This window comes from Notamacropus eugenii, chromosome 4 (genome assembly GCF_028372415.1).
Source record: "Notamacropus eugenii isolate mMacEug1 chromosome 4, mMacEug1.pri_v2, whole genome shotgun sequence".
NCBI classification, from domain to species: domain Eukaryota; kingdom Metazoa; phylum Chordata; class Mammalia; order Diprotodontia; family Macropodidae; genus Notamacropus; species Notamacropus eugenii.
Genome location: NC_092875.1, coordinates 419,083,560 through 419,110,785, shown reverse-complemented (window position 1 = coordinate 419,110,785; position 27,226 = coordinate 419,083,560). Strand labels below are relative to the sequence as shown.

Here is a 27,226-nt window from a genome sequence, read left to right as displayed (position 1 = left end):
AATATAGGACTCCTGGTTGAGCTGAGATATTCCACTCCCAGTGGGAGAGCGCATTCACTCTGTGTATCGTTGGGTATATTATCATTTGCATATATTCTCTGACTTCTAATTGTTATTGGTTTGGATAAATACATTTATTTGCCATTTGCTCTGTGTTTTCTTTGTGGAAGTGGCATTTGATATCAAGAGCGTCAAGTCTTGAATATATAGGCTTATATGTTTATAGTAGTATATATTTTCAACTGAAGAAAAGAAAACTTTTGGAAAACCCTTGGAGCAAATATGCTTAGTTAAACAAAACACAGCATTGGCAACGTCAGAAAATGTGTCTTGTTCTTTTAATTGAGTTTATCCCCTCCCTATCAGGAGTTAGATGGCATGCTCTCTCATTGGTCCTCTGGGATTGTGATTGGTTACTGCATTGATAAAAGTTGTTTCTTTATAAAAATGTGACTGTATAAAATGCTTAAGTAGTTACATCAAGATATGTCAGAGTACATAGATGATTATTTTATGAGGGGAGACTCTTGCAGTGGAGGAGTCTGGAAAAATACTACAGAAGGTGGCATTTGAGTGGTACCTTGAAGAAGGTCAAGGCTTCTAAGAGGTGGAATAGAGGAGGGAGGGTATTCTTGACATGCAGTGTCATGTGCAAGAAATAGCACCAGTGTAATCGGATTATAGAGTTTGTGGAGAGGCGTAAAACCTAAGACTGGTTATGTAGGAAGGGCTCAGACATTTCAAGGCTTTAAAAACTAAAAAACAAGGAGCTTCTATGTGATCTTTGGTGTACTATCTCCCTCCAGTTGCACTGCTCTTCTAGGATATACTTGCACTTGTTTTTGATTGGAGGATTGGACAGTAGAGAAAAACAAAATAAAACTCCTCCCCAAACTTCCTTTAAAAGGAGACCCAGAAGCTCAGTCAACTCTTTATGTGCCTCCAACTGCACTGCTTGATTTTGGCTCCACTACCTTCATGCTTCTGCACTGGATATGCTCTACCCCATCCCCTTTTCAGCTGCCTTCTCTATGTTGTCATCCTCCATTTGATCACAAATTCCTTGTTTCTTTTCTTCTTTTGAATCCCCAGTGCTTGACACATAGCAGGCATTTAATAAATGTTTATTGTATTGTAATATGGATTGAATGAGGGATAATGTGATCAGAGCTACATTTTAGAAAAATCACTATGGCAGCTGAACAGAGGAACAATTGAAGTGGGGAAAGACTTAAGGCAGAGAGGCCAATTAGGAGGCTGCCTCAGTCATCCAGGGGAGAAGAGATGAGAGCTAGACCTAGACTTGTGGCTGTGTGAGTAGAGAAAAGGTGCTGGAGGCCAGAGCATCAGTGAAGTTGGAGTGACTCTGGCTAATTATCCATACCACCAACAAGGGCTATTGTTCACCAAGAAACCATAGAACAGACCTGGTATAATTTGAGTTGTTTGTCCCTAGTTGGATTGATTTAGACCAAAATGTGAATTTTTTGGATAAGGGGAATATAAAAGTAGTTTTTAGGACTTCAGTAGAGGAAATCTGGGTGACTGAGAGGATGGTGGAGACCTTGACATAATAGGGACATTCAGAAAAGGGGAGGGTGTGTGCGTGTGCGTGTGTGTGTGTGCGTGTGCGTGTGTGTGTGTAGACAGTGGGTTGTGTTTTACACTAATTATTTGCTGGTAACTTCCACATGGATATTTTGTAGGCATCTTAAACTCAACAGCCAAGATAAAACTCATTTTTCTGCCAATTTCCTGTAAGCACACTCATATTTCTACTTCCTTTTTTTCTGTCAGAATACAACCATCTTTCCAGTCACCCAGGTTAGCAGTCTTTGAGATATTTCCTTCTCTTTACTTTCTCATACTTGCCAACTACTCAAATAGAAACAAATAGGTGCCAAGCTTTGTGCACAACATCTTTCACATATACCCTCTTCTCTCTGCTCATATATCTATTTCTTAATCCAGGCCCTAGGTATCTCTAGTCTGGACTATTTTCTGTGTCTGTCCTTCATTCTTGAAGAGGACCATGATATCAGAAAGATGATGGTATGTCTTGCAGTTGGCTTTGATTTGAGTGAGAGAGGGCTATCTCCTAAAGAGTATCATTAACATCAAAGTTTCCCTCTCTACAATCAATCACACAACTTCCACAGTGATATTCCTTAAAGATTAGATGGTATTATATTATCTTCCTGATCAGGAAGTTTCACAAGCTTCCTCTTATGTCTAGGGAAGAAAATAGCATCTAATGTGTAGGGCATTTAGAGACTTCCACAGCTGAATTTCAACAGTCTTTCTAGATTGATTTGACTTTGCTTTTCAGAGACTCTGGGTCTTAGCAACACTATTACTTGCCCTGTACATGTTGTTTCCTTTCTTTCCAGCCTCTATGCATTTGTCCAAGCTTTCTCCCACATCTGGATCCCCCTCCCTCCTCACCTCTGGCTCGAAGAATCCTTAGCTCTCTTTCAGGCTCAGCTTAAATGCTTCCACCCAGAAGAGAGTTTTCCTGATCCTGCCTCCTCTTTCATGTTTAGTGTTTTCCCCACTCCCACATAACCTTACATTTACTTTTCAGATAATTTATATCTATCTGCGTGCCTGTTGTATCCCTCTCTTCCACTCCTGACCAAGTAGAATTTAATAAGTTCCTCAAAGATGAGAACAGTTTCATTTCCCCAGTGCCCAATATGAAGCCTTGTACAAAGTAAGTACTTATTAAATGCCTGTGAAATTGAATCTTCAAAAGAAATATGTGAGGTAACAGGGATTATTATGTTCATATTAATGATGAGGAAACTGAAGGTCAGAAAGCTAAGATAACTATTGTCAGAGGTGAGATTTAAATCCAGATCTTTTCCTGATTCTCAGTAAAAGTTAGCTCTAAGGAAGAGTTAACTCAAACTTTACTAGGTCTACTCTATAGCTCCTTGGCTCACAATATCCCTTGTTCGTAATTTGGAAAATTAACCAGAGCCACCTCAACTTTACTGATGCCCTGGTCTCCAACACCTTTTCTCTCCCACAGTCATAGGCTCTCCTCACTTCTCCCCTGGAATACTGAGGTATCCTCCTAATTGGTCTCTCCACTTTAAATCTCTCCTCATCTCAGTCTTTCTGCTCACTTGCCATGGAATTTTTTTTTATTATATCATCCATTTTTCTACTTTACAGTTCTTTTTCATAATAGCCATTCTTCAAGAATTAGAAGACAGATCTGGTTTCCCATTTAAGTCTTCTCTTATAAATGATAAACTTCTTTTCTTAGAAAATCATAGTCTTTCATGCATAGACCTGGAAATCACTACAATTCACATTTAGTTCAATTGTTTCCTTTTGTAAGACAGGAAATTTGAAGTCCAGGGATCTTTAGTGTCATGGCCAAAACAAGAAGCAAATCTGATACAATCTCATCCTTGACTACTGAAATATGGTGCCCAGAAATCAATGCAATATTAAAGAGATACATACTGGCCAATGTAGGATACAGTGAGAATATTTTCTTCCTTAAATATGTAGCACCAATGTACTACCCACAGCAATTGCTATGGATGTGCAGGCATATTTCCAGGGTAAATTCACAAAATATAAACTCTCTTGTTCACAGATGAAACCAAGATATTTATTCAGATACCAGAAAGTCAATTCCACCATGGTAACAAGGAAGTAGGTACACATTTCCAATAGAGGGAGGATCTCCATCCCCAAGCCTTCCTTCTGTCAAGCTTCCCCACAAACAAGCTCCCTGAGTCAAAATCACTCCATCTCTCACTCATGCTAGCTGCTCTCCTCTGCCTCCTCTCTCTCAGTTCCACCTCACTCTCTCTTCCTGCTCCATCCATTCAGCACACTCCTCCCACCATTGGAGCCATGTGGGACAAAGCTCAAAGCAGTTTACATGGGCCTATTAAGGGACAGGAAGAACTTCAAATTCCCTTACCATTACAATATTAAGATTTTCATTTATATAGGCTAAAATTGTATTAATTTCACAATACGAATTCCCATTAGTTTTCAGTCAACTCAAATCCAAAGTCTTTTTTTATAGGAACTCTCATCTAGGCATATCTCTGCTATTCTGTACTCTATTTTGGTTTTTTGAAGTGTAGTACTTAAGATTTTTACATCAGCTTGGCCTATTTTTCCAGTTTATTGAGGTATTTTGAGTTATCTATTCTGTCATTCAATGAATTAATAAGCCTGCTTCCCAGCTTCACATTATCCACAAGTCTCAAATGTGTGTTACCTATGCCTTCTTGCAAAGTATAAGCAAACAAACAACCAACCAAACAAATGAAATATCATAGGATGAAGGCCAGAGTCTTATAATAAGCCCCTTGACGCTTCTGTCTAGCTCAGAGATTCTTAGCTTTCTTTGGCATCATGGAGTCCTTCAGCAGTCAGGTGAAGCCTAGGGATCCTTTCTCAGAATGATTTTTAAATACATGAAAATAAAATACATAGAATTACCAAGGAAATAAATTTTATTGAAATATAAGTATCAGAATAATATATTTTTTTAAAAAGCTACAAGTTCACAGGTCCAAGGCTGAGAACTCCTGCTCTAGTTAACAGTGATTCAATAGTCAACACACCGTGACTTACATCATGTACTTGACCGTACCATTTTACATTCCCCTATCTTGACCACAAGTGTATAATGAGAGAGACTAATAAAAACATGCATAGCTTCCCACTTCTCATTCTCATTTCCAAAAGACTGTTTTTGGCTATGTCTCTGACATGGCTATAAGGACTTAGGTGTTAGCCTAAGGAAATGGTTATGGTATATGCCTGACATTACAAAGTACTTTAAGGGAAAATTGTGTTTTTTACCTTACAGCGACTTGCAAAGGACTTCCGATCTGCTTGGAACTCTTTAAGAACCTTTAAAACAGTATCCATATGATTCTTGGCACAATATCCCAGAATAGAAACAGTCCCCTAGGAATTGAGAATGATAGAATATTTATTTTAACCTAATGCACATCAGATTTTACACTTAGGGGGCTGGTAGTTTTCTTCTTACCCTTAATAAGTCTTTTTGCACTCACCTCTGAATTCCTCTGGACCCTGCTGACTCACCCTCATCCTGCCCATTTTCTGCCCTGCTACTGCCATTCCACCCTCTAAATTGGACTTCTAAGAATCATACCAAAGGACCTAATGCACTCAGCTCTGAACTCCCTGGGGCTATACAGCCTCCTATTCACTCTGACCCTTTTCTTTCCTGGTTCCCTCCAAAAAATACAATCAGGTCAACATTGCTGTGGCCTCTGGAGAGGCCATATCAATGGATCATCTTCTCATTCCATTCACGTTTTCCTGGCCACTGCTTGACTCTCTATGTTCTCTCTATTAGAAATCACATTCTTTCAACCATGATTCCAGAGGACTGGTGATAAAGCATGCTAACCAGCTCTTTACAGAGAGGTAATGGCCCAAGGGGCAGAATGAGACAGAGATGTTCAGACACAGTTGATATGAGAATATGCTTTGTTTGCCTATCTATGTTTTATTTGAGTGTTTTCTTGTTTTTGGTTTTTTGTTTTGTTTTCCACTGGGGGCTGAAGTAGGTGGGAGGACAAGGAAGCATAGGAACAATTCTGCAAAAAAGGGGAAAGGAAAGAAAAGAAATAAAGAAAGAAAACAGGGTCATTGAGGCATAGATATATATTTAAAGCAGAGATAAGAAAGAAGGTCAGAAAGAAACAGACAAGCAGGGCAGCTTTGACAGTTTTTATATACTTATACAGAAAAGCAAATGGTACATGCTAGAAATCTGCATCTTCATGTACAACTCTCATACAATTCTACTATGTTTATGCAAATTCTCACTTTATTTGATATTTAAGGTCAGAGTAAAAAAAAGTAATTAAAAGTCATTAGTATACAAATGAGTGCAAGTCTTGGAGAGCAGAAACCATTTTACTTTACAATTTTAATAAGCTTAGTTATCTGACTTCCCAACTCAGCAGATTAGCAGTAGCAAATTAGGTAGGGATCTGCTCTATACAGGTACACCGATAAAAGTAAAAGAAAGAACTGAAAGTTTATTAGTAAAAGAGGAAGCAGGAAAAAAAATATGAAAAAGCATACACAACTCAAAAAGCGTAACATCTGAGGGGGTGGAGTGGGGTGCATTTCTTTCAGAAGAAAAGAGTTCTCCAAACTTCACCAGTCTGTGAAGGCATCACTATATTACAATAAAGGATAATCATTCTTTTCATAATGATTGAATGATTAAGATACTACTGATCATCATTCCCTATGAAGGCAGAAGGATGGGCCACTACTCTCCAAGCGTGTCCTCTCCCCCATTAAAGCAATAGCTTTTAAGAATGTTTTCCATGGGAAATGCTGTACAAAGTGGTATGCTTCAGTTTTCTGGAAAATTCCCTAATGCACAACAGCTAGAGTCATGAGACTTTATTGTCATTTCAGTGGGAGGTTTGGAGGCTATGACTCAAACCCCAAAAAATAAGGTGTGTGTGTGGCGAGGTGGGGGGAAGTTTCCTTTACCTCTCTCTGGTCCCCTAGCTGGCTGGCATTCACTAAGGTGTCCTTCAGCTGGGCAGTTACAAAGTTTACATCCTGGCAGCATGATAAAGTGGTTCCCAGAGCCTTCCAAAGGAATTTCTGGGGGAAAAAAAGGAAAGACAAGCATCAGGAAGAGAAATGTTTCTGCTCCTTTTAACCGTTGTTTCATTGCCGTATACTTTTCCTTGCTTTGTTTTAACTCTGTAAACCACCTCTAAGGTATTTTTGGAAGAAGGTAGGGGATATTCAATAATAATCACTTTTGAGGATAAAAGAAGTTGCCTGAAGAAAAGCAAAGAGTTGGAATTATTGTTTGAAGAGAAGGCGGTAGTTTAACTTAATAAATGTTCAACGTTAGGATTGTTTTAAGCAGAATTTTTACCAACTGTTCTCCATCCTCCTTACTGAGAACAAGTAAAAATAGAAATGTGAGCCTAATTTGGGATAGGAGAGATTTTGGTTACTTTAGCCTTGATGATCATATCTGACTATAGTCAGTTCTACATCCATCTCTATCTACTCCAGGAAGGGGAATAAGGCATCTGGAAAGGTCAGGAAGTGGTGCTACCAGAAACTAGCATGGGCCACATGGCAACCACCTCTGCTTTCCAAACCACCTCCCTCTTTGTAATGACAGACATTGAGGATCTGAGTACTGAGTCGAGGGTACTGAGGTATGTACGGAGGGAAAAGTACATAGCAGAGGGACAATTGAGGATGAGGAAATGGTATGAAATAGTCCTGTCGATTCTCCCACCTGACTTCAGGTTTGAAGATAATGGTTTCAATCTACCCCATCTGCTTCAGCCGCTTCCTATCTTTGTGACAGCTGTTTCTAGAGTTTCTAGAGGGCGTTTCTAGAGGGAGAGAAGCTAAGTTTTCTTTTCCTCTTCTACCAGAAGCCACAAAGAATTCAGAGCTAAGACATAAGAAATCAAAGGAACACTTGTCCTTTGTTAATAAGGCCTTGTCATAGGCTAAGAAGTTATTTCCGTGATGAGGTTAGAGATACAGGAGAACTTCATAGGATCATAGATTTAGAACTGAAAGGGAACTTAGAGATCCACCTCCTCATTTTACAGGTAAGGAAACTGAGGCACAGACAAGTAAAATGACTTGCTCAGTGTTAAATAGCTACTAAGTGTCAAAAGCAAGGCCTAACCCCCAGGTCTCCCTGATTCTAAGTCCAGGGCCCTATCTATTACTCCATGTTGCCTCTCAGAAACCTGAGAGGAGGATGATTCCTCACAAGAATACTTATGCAGTTTAGGAGGTATTCTTCAAGGAAATTTTTTGGTAATAAGTGGATACAGAACCTAAGATAGTTTAGGCACAAGTGTTTTTAGATACTCAGGGCTCAACTTGATGGTTTCTTGGTTTTTTTTTCCCTAGGTCTAAGAGTCTATGAATTTATTTCAGTTATACTGGAAAATAATCCTTGTTAGGAGCTGGCCCATCTAAATCTGAGAGTGAAGCATCTTAAACTAGTATAGTGAAGAACAGAGGTTATTATGAAGAAGAGTTTTATTTTCTGGTTTGACAGCAGATAACCATAAGCAATAATTTTATATTCCAAATAAAATTCTGGGTTGCATTAGAACTACTTTTCTTGAAAATTAGCTTGCTAACATCAGGAGCTAATTTGAGAATTTTAGTTGAGAACTGACCTTCTCAAGTGACGTGTTGTAATAGGCCCCCATCTGCTGGATGAATTCATGGGTCAGTTGGATACTCCAGTTTTTGTCATTGATCTTCCACAAAGATTCCCTTAGAATCTGTTAAAGGGAGCCAAAGTTGGAAATAAGGCAAAGTTTATTTCCACAGGCTATTTTTATTTTTCTGGTACCTTTGGTTTTACAAATTACAAATATGAGAAATGAGAGATATAAATAATTCTAGTGGAATAAACTGTCACTTTGGAACTTTTTTTTTGCTCTTTTCCCAGACTTTTCCCTAAGTTTTGGTTTCACATAGAGAGGATGAAAATGAAAAGAAGACCTCATCTTGAATGTGCTTCTTTTGGAACAGGTTGACAAATAGATTAGAAACAATCTCTAACTTAATTTTAAAATCAAGTTGAATTTTTTCAAAGTTGGAAATATGTTTGGGAAAATGCATTTCCCCAGATTAGTTTTTTCAAACACATAAAAAGAAGAAAAAGTTTTGACTCATAATAGTACTAGCAAGCATGTATATAATGTTCCAATATTAACTAAGTACTTTATATAAATAACTTTACTCACCAATCAGAGCCCTCATTACTCATCTTTTAAAAAATATGTATATGTGCATATATATTTTTGTTAAATATTTCCAAATTACATGTAAATTTTTTCATTCCTTTTTAAAATTTTTGAGTTCCAAATACTCTCTCCCCTGCTCCTACCTCATCCCTTGAGAAGGCAGCCAATATGATATTGATTATACATGTGAAGTCATGTAGAACCTATTTTTGTATTAGCCATGTTGCAAAAGAAAGCACACGTAAAAATTCTGAAGAGAAATAAAGTGGAAAAAAAAGTCCTCATTACTCATCTAATAACTGTCCTGTTCTATTAACCATCTTTGTGACTTCCCAGACCATTCCAGTTTTCCCTGGCCACTACTCTCCAAGTGTGTCCTCTCCCCTATTAATGTGCAACCTCTAATGTCCTAGTTTTGTGTTTTTATTCCCAGTGCTTAGCACAGTACTTGACACATAGTAAGTAATTAACAAATGCTATCCATTCATTCACAGCACAATTCAGTTCAATGAGCCATACATTTGCCTGTGAACTATATTAGGTGAGAGGCATAAAAAGGCAAAAACAAAGCAATCCTTACCCACAAAGGAGTTTACCTCTTGTCACATTTAGGGACAAGAAAAACTCATTTGTATTTTCCAAAATCTAGGATTCTTCTTTTTAAAAGAATTCAATCTAAACTCAGAAAAAAAGGAATCTGTCTAATGAAAGGTAGTGGGGCTATTTCCAGATTAAAATCCTCCACTCTATGGATCTTCTAAGTAAGGGAAAGGAAGGATAGTCTATGGAGATTGTTCATGAATAGTTTAGGATGATAACTTGCTGAGGAAACTATCTATAGACAGGTAAGGACAAGGAATGTTATTTACTATGAAGATTAAAAAAGAAAATGTCTGGCAAAGATAGTGCCTTTATGGTAGAATATCTATATCTAGAGAAAGCAAGGCAGGAATTTTGCATAAAGGAAGAAATGGGATGGCAGTGAAGGACACTTTAACTGGCTAGGTCGTAGATTCGTTTTCAGATGCCACAGGCCAAGGAGAAGAAGATTAGAGGTGAGAATTCTCTCTTGACCCTCCAGTGAATCATCAAATCTGTTTCAGACACAACATCCTCCTGCTGTCAGCAATCAAGCATACTGTCATGATATGGATGTCATTTTGGGTTTATTATATTTCTTCAGAATACCATTTTGAGGACTGTAAGGAAGATCCTACTGAGGAGTTTGGATTTGTGGTTCTCTCTGTGATTCTTGGTTTTTGGTTATAGTTGAGAATTGGTTAAAAGTAAGAGTTTAAGCTCCTTTAGGAAAAGGACTGTCTCATTTTTGTATTTGTATTCTGTACTTTACGCACATACACACACACACACATACACACACAGAGTTGTTTTTGCTGTTCAGTTGTTTTCAGCTGTGTCCAACTCTTTGGTCCAGGGTCACACAATTAATAAGCCTCTAAGACCACATTTGAACTCAGAACGATAAATCCTCCCAACTGCAGGCCTGACACCCTATCCATTGTGCCACCTAGCTGCTATATATAGGTACATACACACATGTGTATGATGTATGCATGTATATGTACATGTATATGTATATGTGTTTGTGTATCATAAATTATTTGAATCTATTTCCTTTCTTTGTGTGAATAGATGAAGAATGTGTACATAAGGAGGTGAAACCTAGAAAACAAAGAGAGGGAAAACATAACAAAAGTATAGAATGAATTGACATCTAGCTTCAAAGTTCACACTCACTTTATCAAATGAAGGTTTTATAGGTTGATGTACAAGTTGTATAAATCTGTGTCAACTGAGAGAATCCTTAAGCGAGCAATTAGACTCCAAAGTCAATATGAACTAACTGTGGGATAGGACCACCAAGCAAGCTAGCATGATGTGAAGTTGCGTTTAGAAAGTCTATGTCCAGGAGCAGCAGATCTCTTAGTGCTCTGCCTAGGTAGGACTGCATGTGGAATAAATACTCTGTTCATTTTTAAGTGTCACATTTTAGAAGGACATGAAGAAGTAGGAGATTATCCAGAAGAAAACAACTAGTGCTGTAAGTGGCTTTGTGATCGTGCCATGCAAGGCCAAAAGGTCTGGATATGTTTAAGCTAAAGAAGAAATTCCTTATGTGGGCATGAGAGTTCTTTTCCGGTATTACGGAGATTACACTTGTTCTCCTTGGATGCCTTGTGTGTAGTGAAGATTCTTGATTCATCAGAGTAGATAATCTTTTGGGGTCCATTTAAATATAAAATTCTGTGAAAGACTTGTAAATCCTATGGAATTGCATTTTTTAGATGGGAGTTTATCTACTTTTTGCCCTTTGGATTCAAATTCCCTTGTGTAAATATTAATCTCTACCTGATTTCATCTGAAAATCTCTGGCATTGTAACTGAAAGCCCCACTCACCTCCAGCAGCATTTCCTCCCACAGTGTGACTTTGTAACAGTTTCCTAGAAAAAGAAGTTGATTCAATGACTTGCAAGGCAATCATAATTACAGCAGATTCACAATCTCCCATTTGGTTCATTTCTATCTAACAACGAGAACTTAGATGTTGATGTTAAAACAAATGATAAAAGCACATAGATTTTGGCATGGTTTGTGACTTAACCTACCGCAGTACCCAGGATGCCCAATCATGACTTGTCCAGTTTTGTCAGGATTCCATACTGACTTGGGTCACTTTTGAATGTTGTTGTAATTGGGGGGATGAAAAATTCACTTGTATTTTGCAGTATTTGTAATTCTTTCTTTTTAAAAAATTCAACCTAAACTCAGGGCAGGAAAAGAACCTATTACAAAAGTCAATGAAAGGGAATGCAGCTATTTCTAGGTAAAAATTCATCCCCTGAAGGGGGGATTCTTTGACAGGGATCCCTTTTTTTCTAGGACAAATGTATCTGGAACCTTTGTAAATGCACTATTCTATAGTAATACATCTTTGAATATATCTATCATGAATAAGTTTGTTTTGGATACAAATAGAGGTTGGAAAAATTCTTCTTATACTCAGGCTCTACATTTATGGAATCATCAGTCATTTTGTCTGTTTCTGTCTATGTGTTCCTGCTTTTCCCTTTGGTGGAAGAGACCTTGACTAGCCAGGCAGCTTCACCCACTGAATAACGCAGTTCATTCTAAACCTTTCTCCTTGCTTAAAAACAACTTCTCAAATAATATCAATTTGGCAAAATTCGAAGTGCTGGCTAGGTAGAAAGGGAACCCCAATTCAAATCATAACTCATGGTTTATTTCCTTTCTTATTTTCTCTATGGACCATAAAAATGATCCTGCTATCTGTATTATGAGATGAGTGCTTTATTAAAACTGTGGCTTCTGCCTGTTTCCTTCAATTACCACTTCCTGGAATGCTCAAATCAAGAGTCCCTCAAACCCATAAGAAAATAGTAAAAATATGGTCCATTTCCTTCCTGTGAGTAGGCAACTTATCACCATAGAAAGAGATATGTGGAACCATCAGGAGAAACAATTGGATTCATTCAACTCACATAAAAATCCAGTGATATCATTGTCTAAAAGTAATGATTATTTTAGAGTTCAGCACATGATGCTGAATCCATTTAGGTTCTTTATTTTTTTTTATATAAATCTGACTCCACTTCCTTTGTACCTTCCAAGGGGAGAAGCAGCTGAGGGATGAGTTCTTTCCACAGTTCTACCAGGTTTGGGTGGATTATACTGGACAGGTTCTTTAGGAGACCTAGTGCTCCAGTCCCAGATGGTAGTCCCTCACTGGCCAGGATAGCAATCACCTACAGATGGGAAAAGAAAAGGGTTATAATGGATCTCTTCTAGCACATCCATCTCCCTTTCATCATAAATTCTATTTTGGATTCTCCTAAATCCTTTTACTCTTTACTCTTGCCAAGGAATTAATTGAAGGAGAAAGATCAACCAACTCACAATCCATTTTCACCTTCCCTTCTTTTCTCCTCCCAGGAGGACTATGAAAGTTTCCAGTAGGATATAGGTAATTTGAAGGTAGGGACTGTTTTTATTTTCTTATATTTCTAGGGTCCAGTATAGAGTTTTCCTTTAAAAGTAATTTTGAATTGATTTGAATTACTAGGATCTAAAAAGGAAAAAAATGCAAATGTGGATAACTCTGGGAGTCATCATCACATAGCTACTTTTATACTTGAAAAAGGATGCCTGAGAAATCGATGCTAGATATACAACAGAAAACACATCCTTCAATGAGAGAGCTGGCCAACGGCAGTGGAAAGCCAGTAAACAGCTTGTGCAGATACTGATTTACTTTATTTTTGGAATTTTTATTTTATTTTTCAATAAATAATAATGTATCTTCTCTCTTTTTCACTCCTCACCCCTTTGCTGCCACGCTGGGCTTGGAGTTAGAAACACCTGAGTTCAAATGCACTCTCAGGAATTTTTCAGCTACGTGACCCTGGGCAAGTCATTTAACCTCGGTCTGCCTCAGTGTCCTCCACTGTAAAATGGGAATAATAATAACACATTAGGCTATTATGAGGACAAAATGGGATATTTGTAAAGCACTTAGTACTGTGCCTGGGAAATGGTAGATGCTTAATAAATGCTTATTCTCACTTCATTGAAAAAGAACCTTGCAATTAGTATGGATAGTTTGGCAAAGCAAATTCCCACACTGGCTGTGTCCCAAAATGTGTCTCATTCTGCATCTTGAACTTGTCACCTGTCAGTAGGTGGGTCTCATTTTTCACCATCAATCCTCTGGAGATATGATTAGCCACTGCATGATTAGAGTTCTTAGCTGATTTATTTTAATAGTCATCCTACAACTGCTCATTAATACTTCATCACTTCAAGGATTTGTGATTTCATTGGTGTGGATCCTCTTTCCATGGATTCACATCTATGCCTTCAGAGAAAGTCTTCATGAGCTATCAAAATGGCATCTATTCTCCTCTTGATGATCCATCCTCTGGTGATTAGTCTAGTTTATCTAGGTTCAGCTAGCTGGATACAAGGATGCCAAGCTTATACTTTTATCACAAAGCTCTGAATAAAAACCTTTCAAGTTTGGTGGTACCTCTTGGAGTTTGCACCCTACTGGCCTTAGCCTTTGTAATCCCAGCACCTCCATGATGAAACCCTGAAGTTTCTCCCTTATGTGGAGAAACTTTATTATAAGTGAAACTAACTAAGTAGATGAAAGAAAGATCCCATCACTCTTGACTAGGCTATAGATACAATAATTCTTAATCAGCGTTATTGGTACAAATGACAATTCAATTTATATAACACCAAACAGAAATAATTTGGTACAGACTTGCCTATATCTGTGTAGGATCATGAAGTCATGGATTTAAAACTGAAAGTGATATTAGCGTTCACCTAATTTTATTCCTTCCTTTTTCAGGGGAGAAAGTTAACCAGAAAGATTGAATGATTTCCCCAAGGTCCCCTACAAAGTATAAGCAACAGACCTTGGATTCCTCTAACTTCATCCCAGTATTTTTCTCCCACGTTCCTCCCCTGCTTTGTTAAGCTGCACTCACCAGAAGTCTGGCCAGCAGCTGTTGGGCTGAAGGAAGTTTCACTAGAAAGAGAAGTTAAATAGTAGTTTTAGTGGGACTGGAATGATTCTGATTAGATTTAGAGCATGCTTCCTCTTGCATTTAGTTGAATAAAATAAAATAACCATGCTTGCTCTGGCAATGTGTCTGTAAAGACAGAAACAGGAGGTATTTTATTTTGTTAAGTACAAACCTGGTCCAGCAGAGACGACAAGAGCTGTTGACTCATCAGTATACTGCTTCTTCTCCTCTGCCATCAGCAAGATCCTAAGGATATTAAACAGATAGGGCAGAACTCCAGTATATTCCATCGGCACCACAAAAGTCAGGAGTTTTGGCCATAGGACCTGTAGAAAAGACAGTGCAAGAGATCAAACCTAGGCTATACCTTTCCATTTGTCTGTGTTTATGGTTTGCTTCCTTTCCTCTTAGAAAGCTTCATTAACATTCACTTTCCTTCTCTCTCTATCTCTGTCTTGATGGCCCCAATGGGATCTCTCAGCTCTACAGGTGAGGAATTGACTGTCAGCTTACCCTAGGTCTCTGGAAAAAAAACCATAGAACTATAAAAGTCCAAATTCCAAGTGGTTCTATCCAGACTTTCAACTTCGTATTCATTTGGACTTTCTCTGTTTCTTGTTTTCCCGATCTGATGAATCACTGACTAGATAATTCTTTCTTCTAATGTATCTCCATGAGTTCCTTCCTTTCTCATTTCCCTACGGTGCTACCATTGTAGTCCAGTATTTCATAATTTCACACTGAACCTTGAATCTGGATTATTGCAATAGTCTTTACCTAGGCTCTCTGCTTCTAGACTCTTTGTCTCTCTCCATCCCTTCCACTTAACAAAATAATCCTTCTAAATTACAGATTTGGAAGGAGTGAGGTAAAACTGAAGACTTGTTTGAATTTGCATTTTTCTTACCATTTATAGTTTTCAAATACTTGGGGATGTACAGCTTAGCCACTTTTATTTGTATTTCTCCAAAATTGAAATCTAGAACAGTTAAGCTACTTCACAGCTCTACCCTTAGTTCATCAGCCTACTTATCTTCCCACAACCCTCCCAACACAGACTGTTTCAATCTCTGTCATTTTTAAATCACTGACAGTGAAGATAGAATCAGAAAAGAAATGTGAGAGCAGAAAAATCACCAATAAAAGTCAGCTATCAAAATATACAGGGAATCAACACAAATATGTAACTTCTACAGGCATCCTCAATAAGTCATTGCTGATTGAATTAACCAGTTGAGCTCAGATTGTTCACTGATTTTTCTAATTCTTTCACTGCCAAGAGCCATACTTTGCATATTAGGCCCATACTAAATTATTGTTTCAAGCACAAAGTATAAAAGGCACACTCTTTGTTCCCACAGAATTAGATACCAACAAAGGAGAGTCCTTAAGAAATGTTTCAAAGCAAAGAGTGGAGTCAGGATGGTGGAATAAGGCAAGAACTCACGTGAATTCTCCCAAATTCACCTCCAAACAAATATGAAATAACACCTTAAAATGAATCCTGGAGCTGGAGAACCAACAAAAGGACGGGACAAAAAAATTTCCTTGTCCAGGACAACTCAGAAGGTTAACATGAAAGGTTTGTCTTGGGTGAAATGGGAGTGCAATCCAACCCAGGTTGTCTTTGGGCAAGCTTGGAGGAAGCCAGCAGCACAAGTCAACTGTGAGGACCCAAACTCTGGCATGGGTCAGGACAATGCTCTGTGCCCCCGACACAGCAGAGACAAGGGTCAGAATTCTGACAATACCACCCCACACGTTGAAAGCCAAATGAGGGTCATATATAATAAGTGCTACAGGAGTTCAGAGGAAGGAGATGTAGATGTTGCTTGAGTAACTTGAGAACACTTCACAGAAAAGAAAGGACTTAGTTTTTGAAGCTTGGAAGTTTGCAGTTATCTTTTGTTCCTACCCTTCCCCTTTCCCTTATTATCTAGTTAATAGTACAAATCCTATTGATTTTCCTCCTGAAATATTTCAGTTTGTCCCCCTTTTCTAGTCTGTTTTGTTTTGCTTTACTGGGCTTACTTTTTCCAAAGTGTTATTTTTTTGAGGTGGGGGAAAGGAGGAGTATAGGTATGTGAGAGAGGTACCAACAATACTGGTGCTAAAAAGCGGGGATTATGGAAGCTTTTCTTTTTCCTTTTCCTTTTCTTTTCTTTTTTGCACACAGGCAAAAACAGGAAGAGACAGACACAGATGCAGACCAACAACTTTGAAACTAGCATGTTGAATTTGTTAAAGAATTTTCAAATTCAACCTTTATTAATAGAGATTCATATGTGTTCTTTGCTATGCTTTTTGCAGGAAAAAGTTCATGTTTATCAAGATCAGGAAAATAAAAAAATAAATATTATTGTAAAAAAGAGAGACAGATATGATAGATTGGAAAAGGGCAAAGGCCCAAATTAAAAAACAAAAGAAAGGAAGAAAATGAAACTTGTAAACTTTATACCGATAGGTATTACTTGGATTCCTGGTAAATTTCTAGAATGTATTATTAAACAGATGGTTAGTGAACATCTAGAAAAGGGAGCTATGAACAAAAGGGAGTGGTATGAATTCACAAGAACAAGTGCAGACTGGCTTAATTTTCCTTTTTTTGATAGACTTATTAAACTTGTAGAAAAGTAGAATTCTATAGTTACAATTTTGGCCAGGAATTTTAAAAAGTCTCTCATTATACTCTTGAGGGCAAGATGGAGACATGGGTTATCTGATAGTACACTTAGGTAGATTCAGACCTCATTGAATAATTGGACCAAAAGATTAATTATTAATGACCTGAAGTTCACAGGGAAGCAACATCTTGAGGGAAATAATCCAAAGATTAATTCTTTCCTTATTTAATACACTTCAATAAATATTTGAATAATGAATGGCATACTAATCAAGTTTGCAAATTACATGAACTGTGAGGAACACTTTGGATGCCAGAATAAGATTCTAAAAATATTTTGACTAGACCAGGGGTGGGAAATCTGTGGCCTCAAGGCCATATATGACCTTCTAGGTCCTTGGGTGTGGCCTTTTGACTGAGTCCAAGTTTTACAGAACAAATCCTTTTATTAGGGGGATTTGTCCTGTGAAGTTGGGATCAATCCAAGAGACACACATGAGGACCTAGAGGGGCCACATGTGGCCTTGATGCTGCAGGTTCCCACCCCAGACTAGAACCTTGAGCCGAATCTAACAATATTAAATTTAATAGGGGTGAATATGGTTCTGCTTTTGGGTTCAGAATGTCAACTTCCTAAGTACCTATGAACAAGGAGGGGCTAGACAAGTCTTCACTTGAGAAAAAAAAATACTTGAATTATTAGTGGACACAAGGTCATAATGTCTCCACAGTCTAACATGGCAGACATGTTAATGCTCTCTTAGGCTTCGTTAAAAGAGACACTGTGTCCAGAATGAAGGAATTGTTAGGCATCAAGGAGTTGATTTTTTAAGGAAGGAAGATAGCACATAAAGTGAAGATGGGAAGGGGAAACCTGTAGTATGCGTACAGGAACACGAGGGCTGAGAAATGAGGAGGAGGTCTGGCCTCAAGGAAGATAAGATGAGAGTTCACCCATTAGAGCCTGAACTGGTTCCAAGAGCAGAGCTCATGGTCCCAGTAGGGAAGAAGAGGAGACTGTGTGGTCTAAGTAGAGGAGGCATGGTCCAGCGATGACTGGGAAGCGCTATTAGTGAGAACAGCCTTAATGGATGGTGAAGAGGGAAAGGAGATTACAGTAGGCTAAAGAATAGTGAGAGAGTGAAGACATTAGGTGTTGACCTACTTTTTTCAAGAAGTTTAGGAAAGAGAGAAGAAACTCAAAGAACTGTGAAGAGTGTCGTACACGTAAAAAGAAATGCTCAAATATTGAATGGACAAGTCATCTATTGCCAATTAATATCTATTTTGACTAAATGAGTAACCTCAGTTTGTCAAATTATTAGATCAGTTATCTGTAGGCAATAAGAAGAAGGATTTACATGAGGTAAGTAAGGGAAGGAGAAAGGCTGGGAGTGGGTAGGACTCAGAGAAGGCTAACAGGGGCTTTGGGACTTAGGTAAATTAAGTGAGTAAGCTGCTTTTATTCACTTTAAAATCAAATCCAAGATCCCAACATCAATGTGACCACTTACTTCATAAGAGAGACTCAGATTATGGCTCATCAAATAGTATGTGAAAGTCTTTCTATATTTCCAGCTAAGCTGAATTCTATATGACAATTCAGCCTGCATGAAAGGGGTATGCCCATCAAAAAAAGGTTTAATCTCTAGCCTAAGGACAGCAATACTAGATTACTTACTTGAGGCATGCCATTAACTAGTGGGTTCAATCCCCGTAGGACTTCAAGGGCTGTTTCTAGGACAGAGGTTTCTGCCATTAAGTTCTCCTGGATGGTGGGCTTTATTGGATCCACCTTTAGGAAAGACAAAACTGGTCACTTGCTAAGAATGAGATCTTTTAACTGTCTTTCACTTTGGCAAATCTTTGGTGGAGGATATACTCAAGAATTTGTATTTGTCCTTCGTGTTCGTCCTTTGTTGCTGAAGAAGACCATGTCATCAGAGAAATGATGACATGACTTGCACTTGACTTTGTTTTGAGTGATGGAGGGCTGTGCAGGTCACCATCCTCACTTCTCCTCCAGAGCCATCTGGATCCAGTGACCAGATAGTCATCAGGATGACTAGAGATGACCCAGGATGCACTGGGAGATCTTAGGCCCTTTAGACCAAGGTCTTTGCAGGTACTAACTTAGGGTGATGTAATGCCCATTCATTGAATAGGATTGTTTAAGCAGTAGCCAGGGCATGGCTCCCTTAATGAGGCCAAGAAAAAGAAAGACATCAGGCTGGGAGGGAAACAATAACAGTTACTATTGATAATCACTGTAAAGCTAGGAGAATCCAGAAGAGCCCTTAGGAAGGGATCCATTGGCATCCCAGCTTCAGAATGCAGTAGGTTTAAGGTTTTGGAAAAGGAAAAGACAGGACAGAAAAGGAAAGGAAAGGAAAGGAAAGAAAAGGAAAGAAAAGGAAGGGAAAGGAAAGAAAAAGAAACTAGCCAGTAAAACCCAAGTCAACTGGGGATCTTTTGGCCATATATATTTACCTTCCTTTGGAGAGGAGAAGGAAGTAGAGGGGGAGGCAGATAGGAGAGGAGGAGCTGAGTTACCCAGCTAGCTGAGTCCCCATTCAGCCAACTATGTCTACTCACAGGATTGTGTTAGTCCTTCATTGCCATCAGAGAAATGATGACATGACTTGCACTTGACTTTGTTTTGGGTGAGGGAGGGCTGTGCAATTCACCAGCTTCACTTCTCCTCCAGAGTCATCTGAATCCAGTGACCAGATATTAATTAGGATGACTGGAGATGACTCAGGATGCACTGGGAGACCTTGGGCCCTCAAATTTTGTGGCATTTCTCCATAGAATCCAAGAATTATTGAATCACAGAAGTGAAAGGGACTTTGGAGGATATCTAGTTCAACCTAAAGAATGAATTTCTCTTACAACCCCTGACAAATCATTAGCCTTAGGAGATTTACCACATGATAAAAAATTGGCCATAGAGAAGTAGTTAAAATTATATATACACCATTCTCTGTCATGCTTAAAACTGAACAGAATTTTCAGATAGCTTAATGAGGCCAGGGAAAGTGGGTGTTGTTCATTCAGCAAGTTTAGCTATGATGGCCTAGAAGACTGGGTCAATCTATCTGTCCACTCAAAGACAAGAAGGATTTCTTGATTTTTTTTTTGTTTGTGTGGTGAAAAGATGCTAGAGAATAAAAGAAAATTTTTTTATTGAAACAGAAAAACCTTAATTTAAGCTATTTTGTCTCTGGTCTTACATAGCACTAGACCAGAGAATCATCAGTCAGCCAGGGTCCAGTGGTAATCTCAAAGAGCTTACAGTAACCTTCAGTTATTTTATTGAGATATTTCTTTTGGGGAGGTGGAGGAGATTCAATTGTAAATACCGAATCAGTTACTGGAATAAGCTCTGGCCCATTCATAGACTGAAAATGCAGCACTAAGAATCCTACCAAATTCTTTCTGGAAAATGCAAACTGGAAGAAGATGTATTCAATCAATTGCCACCCTTCGCTCGCTTCCAGGTAGCCCTTGTCACACATGCTCTGGATGAGGAGGAGAGTAGAAAGCCTCACCTAGAGTAATGGAAACATGTACACAGCTTATGATGTTGGAGGAACAAGACTTCATTTCTTTTACTTTACTGAGTCACTCAAACAAAGTGTTCTTCAAAAGTAATGTAGGTAGTGAGAAAGAGCTGCTAGCTATTCCTTGAACATGACCCTCTATATCTCACCTCAGTCCTTTTTGCTTGTTCTTCATACCTGGAGTGCTCTTTCTTCTCACTTTTACCTCCTAGCTTCTCTGGATTCCAATAACATCTAACTCAAAGTCCCTGGTGCTTCTGGTTACTTACATCTGCTTTGTGTACTATGTGCTTCCTCCCCATTAGAATGCTGTTTGAGAGTAGGGTCTCTTTGTATCCCTCAGTGTCAATTCCCCCTTGCCATGTCATTTCAAATTCTATGAAAAGAAAAATACCTTCTTTGATGATAAAACGTTACCTCTTCTTTTCAAATGCTCAGAGTAGTAGTAGTATGATCAAATCTTATCAGTCATTTACTATATAATAGTGAATTAGTTTATCTGGTTGCTCTCCCCTCAACCAGCTGAAATCCACACACTTCATTGGTGGACAGCAGGAGAATATTTGAGCATGGGACACGGACAAAGTAGGGCAAGGCCAGGCAGGAGAAGGCAGCCTAAGAATACTGAGCACGGAAAGAGGAGGTGGGATAGGATCTTGTACCTTACAATTTTTCCTTGGATCAGTTTTGCCTTTAAGGATTCAGTGATTTTTTTCCTTTGGTCTCAAATACTCCCCAGTAACTCTCTTTGATCTTTACTTCATGAAACATCACCTGACTACTCACTATGCCTGACTGTGTAAAGTCAATGGAGCAATAACTATTTATGGATCATCTATTTTAAGACCAATCATCGTATACGAGGAAGAAGCTAGCTACTAAAGGCTCTCAGGAGAATTTTGGTGCATAGATAATCTGGGGGTTTGATAGAAAGCCTATATTTTCTATAGCTGAGGCCTTCATCCATCAAAGCACCTCTTATCCATAAGACACTTTATTCTATTTATGATAAGAACAAAGAATAAAAGTTTCTTCACTAAGTATTAAGGAGAAAACTTTAATATCTCACTCTTAGATATTTCTTTAGTACTTATTTCTATGCCAAATTCTGAAGATATGTTAGGAAAAGTAGTAGACAATTTATTAACAATTGAAGAGACTCAGTGACACAATCCAGATGTGTCCCACCAAGTTTCTTTCTGACATCTGTTTCCTCTATAGAATTTCCATTTTGTGGAGTGGATTTTTTTAAAGAAAAAGGTGAATTAAATTTTGGGCACTGTGTTTCTGACGCTGTTCTTTGTGTCACTTTCATTTACAGTTTAAAGTCTCATGACCATTTCATACATTCCTCTTCTGACAAGCAAATGAAAGATGCTATCCAACCTCTTACTTTTATACTGTAATCATCCATGACGAGTTTGACTGTCCTTTCAATTACAGTAATATAATCCCTCAATTTGGGCTCTGAAAAACACAAAGACAGAGAGGCACTAGTAAGTAGAAGCCTAGACTATTCCAGGACTCAAGAGAACTCCTCAAGAGATTTGAAGATAATCAATTTCCTTTTCTAAAATCAAAAGTCATATTTGTTACTACTGTCTTCTCTAGTTTTAGTGCCTCACCTTTTCATGTGTTTTGGTTATTCTCTTTTGAATCTATTCTCAATTTTTCTTAATTCCTCTAAAGTGTGATATCATTGAGGCATGTTAGTGGGTGCTGCTGGGCAAGGGGACTGCTTTTATTTCTTTGGGTTCCTCTTAGCGATTAGTTCTTTTTGTTAAGTTCTCATAACTGTATGCTACAGGGAATTCAAATATATGATTTGTGCCTAATTTGGCAGCAATAAATACGCTTCACTTGGAAGAATGTTTAGCTCCTTGTCTTTTCAATGATTCAAGTCTAACCCCAAATCAAACACAGTCCCTTAATGCCATCTTATAGAGCTGTTTTTTTTTTTTTTTTGAGGTGTGGGAAAGGGGTTACTTTATTGTCTGTACAGCATCTGTTCATTTGAATATGATCTGGCTCTTTTTTAATTTTTAAAACAATAATACTACTATTCCTAACTTTGCTTGGTTTGGCTATTTACACTCTCCATTATTAAATACTTAAAGCTTTTTTTTCCTTCCTATGTATGATTGCATCCTCTTCTGTTCTACCTATTTTTCCAATGAATTCTGTCCTTCTGCATTTTTATCCTATACTCCAGTGCATGACCAGATTGTTAGGAGACCTGACTCCCAGTTATGGCGCCAAGATCAAATATAAAGTACTTTGATATTTAGCATTCTTCATCTCCTGAGTCCTTCCTAAGTTTCCAGATCTCACTGGATATGGACTCTTGGGAAAGTCTCTCTGAGTCTATCATCATCTGTGAAATAGAGATAACAATGCTTGCACGACCTACCTCCAAGGGCCATTATAATGATCTAAGAATATATATGTAAAAGTGCTTTGAAAATAGTTATATAAAAGTTATTTAATGACTTGTAATCAGCATCAGCTGTAGCAGCAGCAACTTTTTTTTTCAGCTGGTGTATGCCAGTAGGAATGCCAACAAACAACTGATGCTCCGACTTGTGAAAATCCCACATCTGCTTTGAAAACTATTCTACAGCAAATGTAAATGCTTCATAGGGATATGCAGAGAATGGGGTTGGAAATGGGTGGGGTGGGGTGGTCAGCAGGTGCTGGGTTGCACTTGCTTGGGGGTGGGGGGGAATAGGGTGGGGCAGGAGCCAGGCTCGGCAATCAAATCTTGACATAAGGATGGGGGATTAGGGGTCAGAATAGGGAGGATTGTAGGCTGGACTGAGTAAAGGAAGTCGGTGGGAGAGAGGGATAATTTCTAAAAAAAAAAAATGTCTTTATGGAGGAAAAGTAAAGCTCCCCCTAGCTATCCAAACCAACAATTTTCTATGAAGATGACAGAAAAATAAGCGAAATGAAAATGTATGTTTTGAAGTACCCAAGAGTCAGAAGCTCAATAACATGAGTCATTAAATGATAAAAATAAGTCCTCGTCTTAAAGGAGCAGAATGTAAGGGAACATGTTAGACTGGTTTTGGAAGCCTCTCAGATTTGTTTCCTCATACTTACCCTCAGCGTAGATGGCAGATCTTAGAAAAGAGAACGTTCCCACCCGGATGTGCTCGCTGCTGTTTCTCACTTGTTCCTCAAAAAATTCTAGCAGGTCTGCTGTGTTGGAATGCACTGCAGGAGGAGAGGGATCCAGGGTCAGGGAGGACTTAACTTCATATCAAATTATCCATATGAAGAAAGCAGCAACGACCAAAGCAAAACCACCGATTGTGGCATGATGGAGAGCAAGATTTACAGAATCAGAATTGGAAGTGACCTCTAAAATAAACCAATTTGTAGCTGGAAAGGACTTAGTACAAAGGATCATAGATTTAGAGGTCAAAGGACCCTGAGGACTAGCGACACATAGTTATTGTGTTCAAAGCAGAATTTGCTTGCAGGACTTGGACTCCATTTTTCAGGAGGGGGAGCAAACAAGAAGAGGGAGGTGTAGAGATAAGATTACAAAGGTAGTATATGACAGCACTGGGTTTCCAGTAGAGGCCACCTGATTCCAGAGTCAGTGTTCTTTGTTCTATAACAGGACCCAAGGCAGAAATTCTGCCTACAACATCTTCAACCACTGTCAGTCCAGCCTCTGCTAGAAAACTGCCAGAATCTGCTAGCCAGCCTATTATTCCCCTTCAGGACAACCTAGTTGTTAGGAGGCTTTGCCTTATGTTCAGCCTACATTTTCCTCCAATTTAGTTCTTCCATTTAAGGCAGCACAGAGTAAGTACTGTTTCTCTCTCAGTAATTTTGTCACATTGGATCACAATTTCTTCAGTGTCATGGAGTCATGGAGACCATGTTTTGTTTCCATTTCCACCTCCAAGCTCTACTTAGTGGTATTCTGGTGGTTACAAAGAACACAAATCAAAACAATCCTTTGCTCCCAGTAAGTGCACTTTCATCCTTTCACTGGCTGGTGGAAGAGCCAGAGATGAAGGAAGGAATTTATTATGTGTTTCTCTCTCTGGACCGATACTCTCCAGGTATGGCCCTCAGCCCCAGACTGTATTGAAGCAGTCACCAGGACTCCTTCATTCCACCTGTCAGTATTATTGGGCAAAGATTTAAAGACAGAAATGAAAAGTCATCAAGGTATCTATGAAAAACAACAATGTACAATTCACTGAATTATTATGGAGCCACTGGAGTGTCTCTAAGGTCACGAGTAAGCATGTGCACTTTAAAGAAAGATGTGGGAGCTTGTGGTAAAAGTTGGATGGGTAGAGAGGCAGTATTCAACTCAATTCAATTTGAAAAGTATATTTAATGCAAACATAGGCCCAGTCCTAACTAGTTATGTCACCAGGGCTATCTCCCTATCATAGTACACCCTAATCATTATGTTATCTTTTCCATGAAACATAGTAAAAAAAGATGTAACATTTTATTGAGGCAATACCAACCTATCTAATCAAGTTTTTTTGAGGGAGGTGCCTTGCTTGACTCAGCCATTTCATTACCCACCTGTCACTTTTTCATCCCACAACTCTGCACTGGTTGCCTTGTTCCTATGTGGGTGCTCTGTTGCCACCCTCCCCTTTTAGTTATAGACCAGTTGCCTGATGCTTAGGGACAACTCCGCTCTGAGGCTGACTTAATAATTGTCTGAGTGGAACCTCTATATCATGAGAATGTCCTGCCTCACTGCTCATTCTGCACCATCAGCCTGCCCTACCTCCATACCTACTGCTTTAGGAATGATAATAACCTGTCAGAATTCATTCTTCAGTAGTTAACATACTCCCACCCCATCATATCCTATTCATTCAAGTGATTTTGAACCCCCAAGCTATCACTGTACAAAAATCATTCTATGCCCCATTCTCACTTCTTTACTTCTATCCTTCTTAATACAACTATCCCTCCCCACCCCCAAACCCCATTCCAAATCTGCCTACCCCTTCCCCTGTGTTTTCTGGAATGCCTGCTTTACAGGTAAAACTTGTTTCTATCTTAAATCTATTACTTTCTTACCCCTTTCCTCTTCTTATACTCACTGAGACCTAATTCTCTTTGAATAACACAACTTCTCTGCCCACTCTTTTCAGGACTGGCTACATGCATAGTCTTTCATGTGCACAAGCAATCCCATTCCACCCTGTCTTTCCTAGCAGATTGCTTAGAATCAAACAGACATCCTGAGATTTTAGGAAAAGAAATTTCAAAAAGTTCAGAGAAATAAGAGGCATGATTTCATGGCTTCAGAGTCTAAAAAGGAAACTGGATGAAGAGGGATGAGAGGCCCTCTAAAGTAAAATTCTCCTAAAGAAAAGGAAGGAAAAAAACTACAAGATATGTGTTTTCAAAGGGAGGCCACCACTGAGCTCACATTTAAACCAAGGACAAATTCAAAATCACGGGATGGGCTTGTAAGAAGGGTTTCCAGGAGACTAATGACTAGAATAAGTTGAGGCCTGAAAAAATGCCAAAAGATGCAAAGGAACTTTTAAGTTTATTTTCAGAGCAAGAATAAGGAAAGAATAGCCCCATTACTTGAGGCAGGAGGTGTAATGTTTGTCATAGAGGAAGTACAACTCTTCAGTTTCTATTTTGTTTCTGTTTTCTCTATTGAGAACAACCTTCAGTTTGAAAAGGCTGAAAACAAACATGGTTAAAAGGAAATTAAAGCCTGGAAGACAAGTTAAGTGATGGCAATGATTATGTTTGTGCTTACCTTAGTATTTCATTGATGTAGGGAACTTCCAAGAAGGATACTCATTCTACTGATAAAGATTTAAAAGGTCTCCTTGAGGTGTAATGTTAGAGAGCATCCTGGGATGTTGAAAAGTTAAGTGTCTTGTCTGGGGTTACATAGTCATTATGTGTTAGAGGTGGGTCTTCAACTGAGGACTTCTCAACATTGAGGCTGGCACCCAACTCACTATTTAACACTGCCTTACCAAGGAATGATAGCCCAATCTAAGAAGATAATTTGCAGATACAATCACTAAATTGTTCTTGATAGTCATTGAGGAATTTTGAAAATTATAAGAGGTGTTAGAGAGGAACAAATGTCTTCTCACTTACTTAGAAGTAGAAAAAATATAGAACAGACCATTGAGTTTAACATAAATACCTAGCAATATTCCATAATATATCATAATGGATTATCTGCAAGGACTCAGAAGGGGGAAAAGTAAACACTAAGAACTAAACGGGGTCACAAAAAAGTCATAGCAAATTAATCTCAGTCTCCTTTTATTCATTCATTTGTTTGTTTATTTGTTTTTGTATAGAGTTAGCAGACTGGAATATGAAAGGATTATCACCAATAAAACATACCTGGATTTCAGCAAATCATTTGACAGATTACTCTCTGGTATTCTTGTGTACAAGATGAAGAAATGTAGACTAGATGATAGTACAACTGAGTGTACTTGTACCTTGTTGAATAACCATCCAACTGTACTCAGACTGTAGCTTTAATGGACTGATGTCAACCTGGAAGGACATCTCTAGGGGCACACTTCAGGCTTTGTCCTTTATTCTGTATTGCTCATCATTTTTATCAATGATTTAAAGGAAGATGTGACACTCTAATCAAATTTGCATATGACACAAAGCTGGGAGAGATAGTTAAT

The 27,226-nt window shown here is 38.5% G+C and overlaps 1 protein-coding gene across 2 annotated transcripts in view; it reads right to left on the bottom strand.

Moving 5' to 3' along the window:
* The window catches only part of MROH2B (maestro heat like repeat family member 2B), an 85,038-nt gene that overhangs the window by 34,321 nt on the left and 23,491 nt on the right, over positions 1-27,226 (bottom strand). For both annotated transcript variants that reach the window (XM_072605740.1, XM_072605741.1), the window contains exons 10-20: positions 23,652-23,765; positions 21,943-22,016; positions 20,415-20,537; positions 18,668-18,781; positions 14,536-14,689; positions 14,325-14,365; positions 12,434-12,575; positions 11,209-11,252; positions 8,214-8,321; positions 6,529-6,645; positions 4,843-4,950 (exon numbers count right to left, since the gene is read on the bottom strand). In XM_072605740.1, coding sequence (XP_072461841.1) covers positions 4,843-4,950; positions 6,529-6,645; positions 8,214-8,321; positions 11,209-11,252; positions 12,434-12,575; positions 14,325-14,365; positions 14,536-14,689; positions 18,668-18,781; positions 20,415-20,537; positions 21,943-22,016; positions 23,652-23,765 — 1,139 coding nt within the window. The remainder of the gene's footprint in view (positions 1-4,842; positions 4,951-6,528; positions 6,646-8,213; positions 8,322-11,208; positions 11,253-12,433; positions 12,576-14,324; positions 14,366-14,535; positions 14,690-18,667; positions 18,782-20,414; positions 20,538-21,942; positions 22,017-23,651; positions 23,766-27,226) is intronic.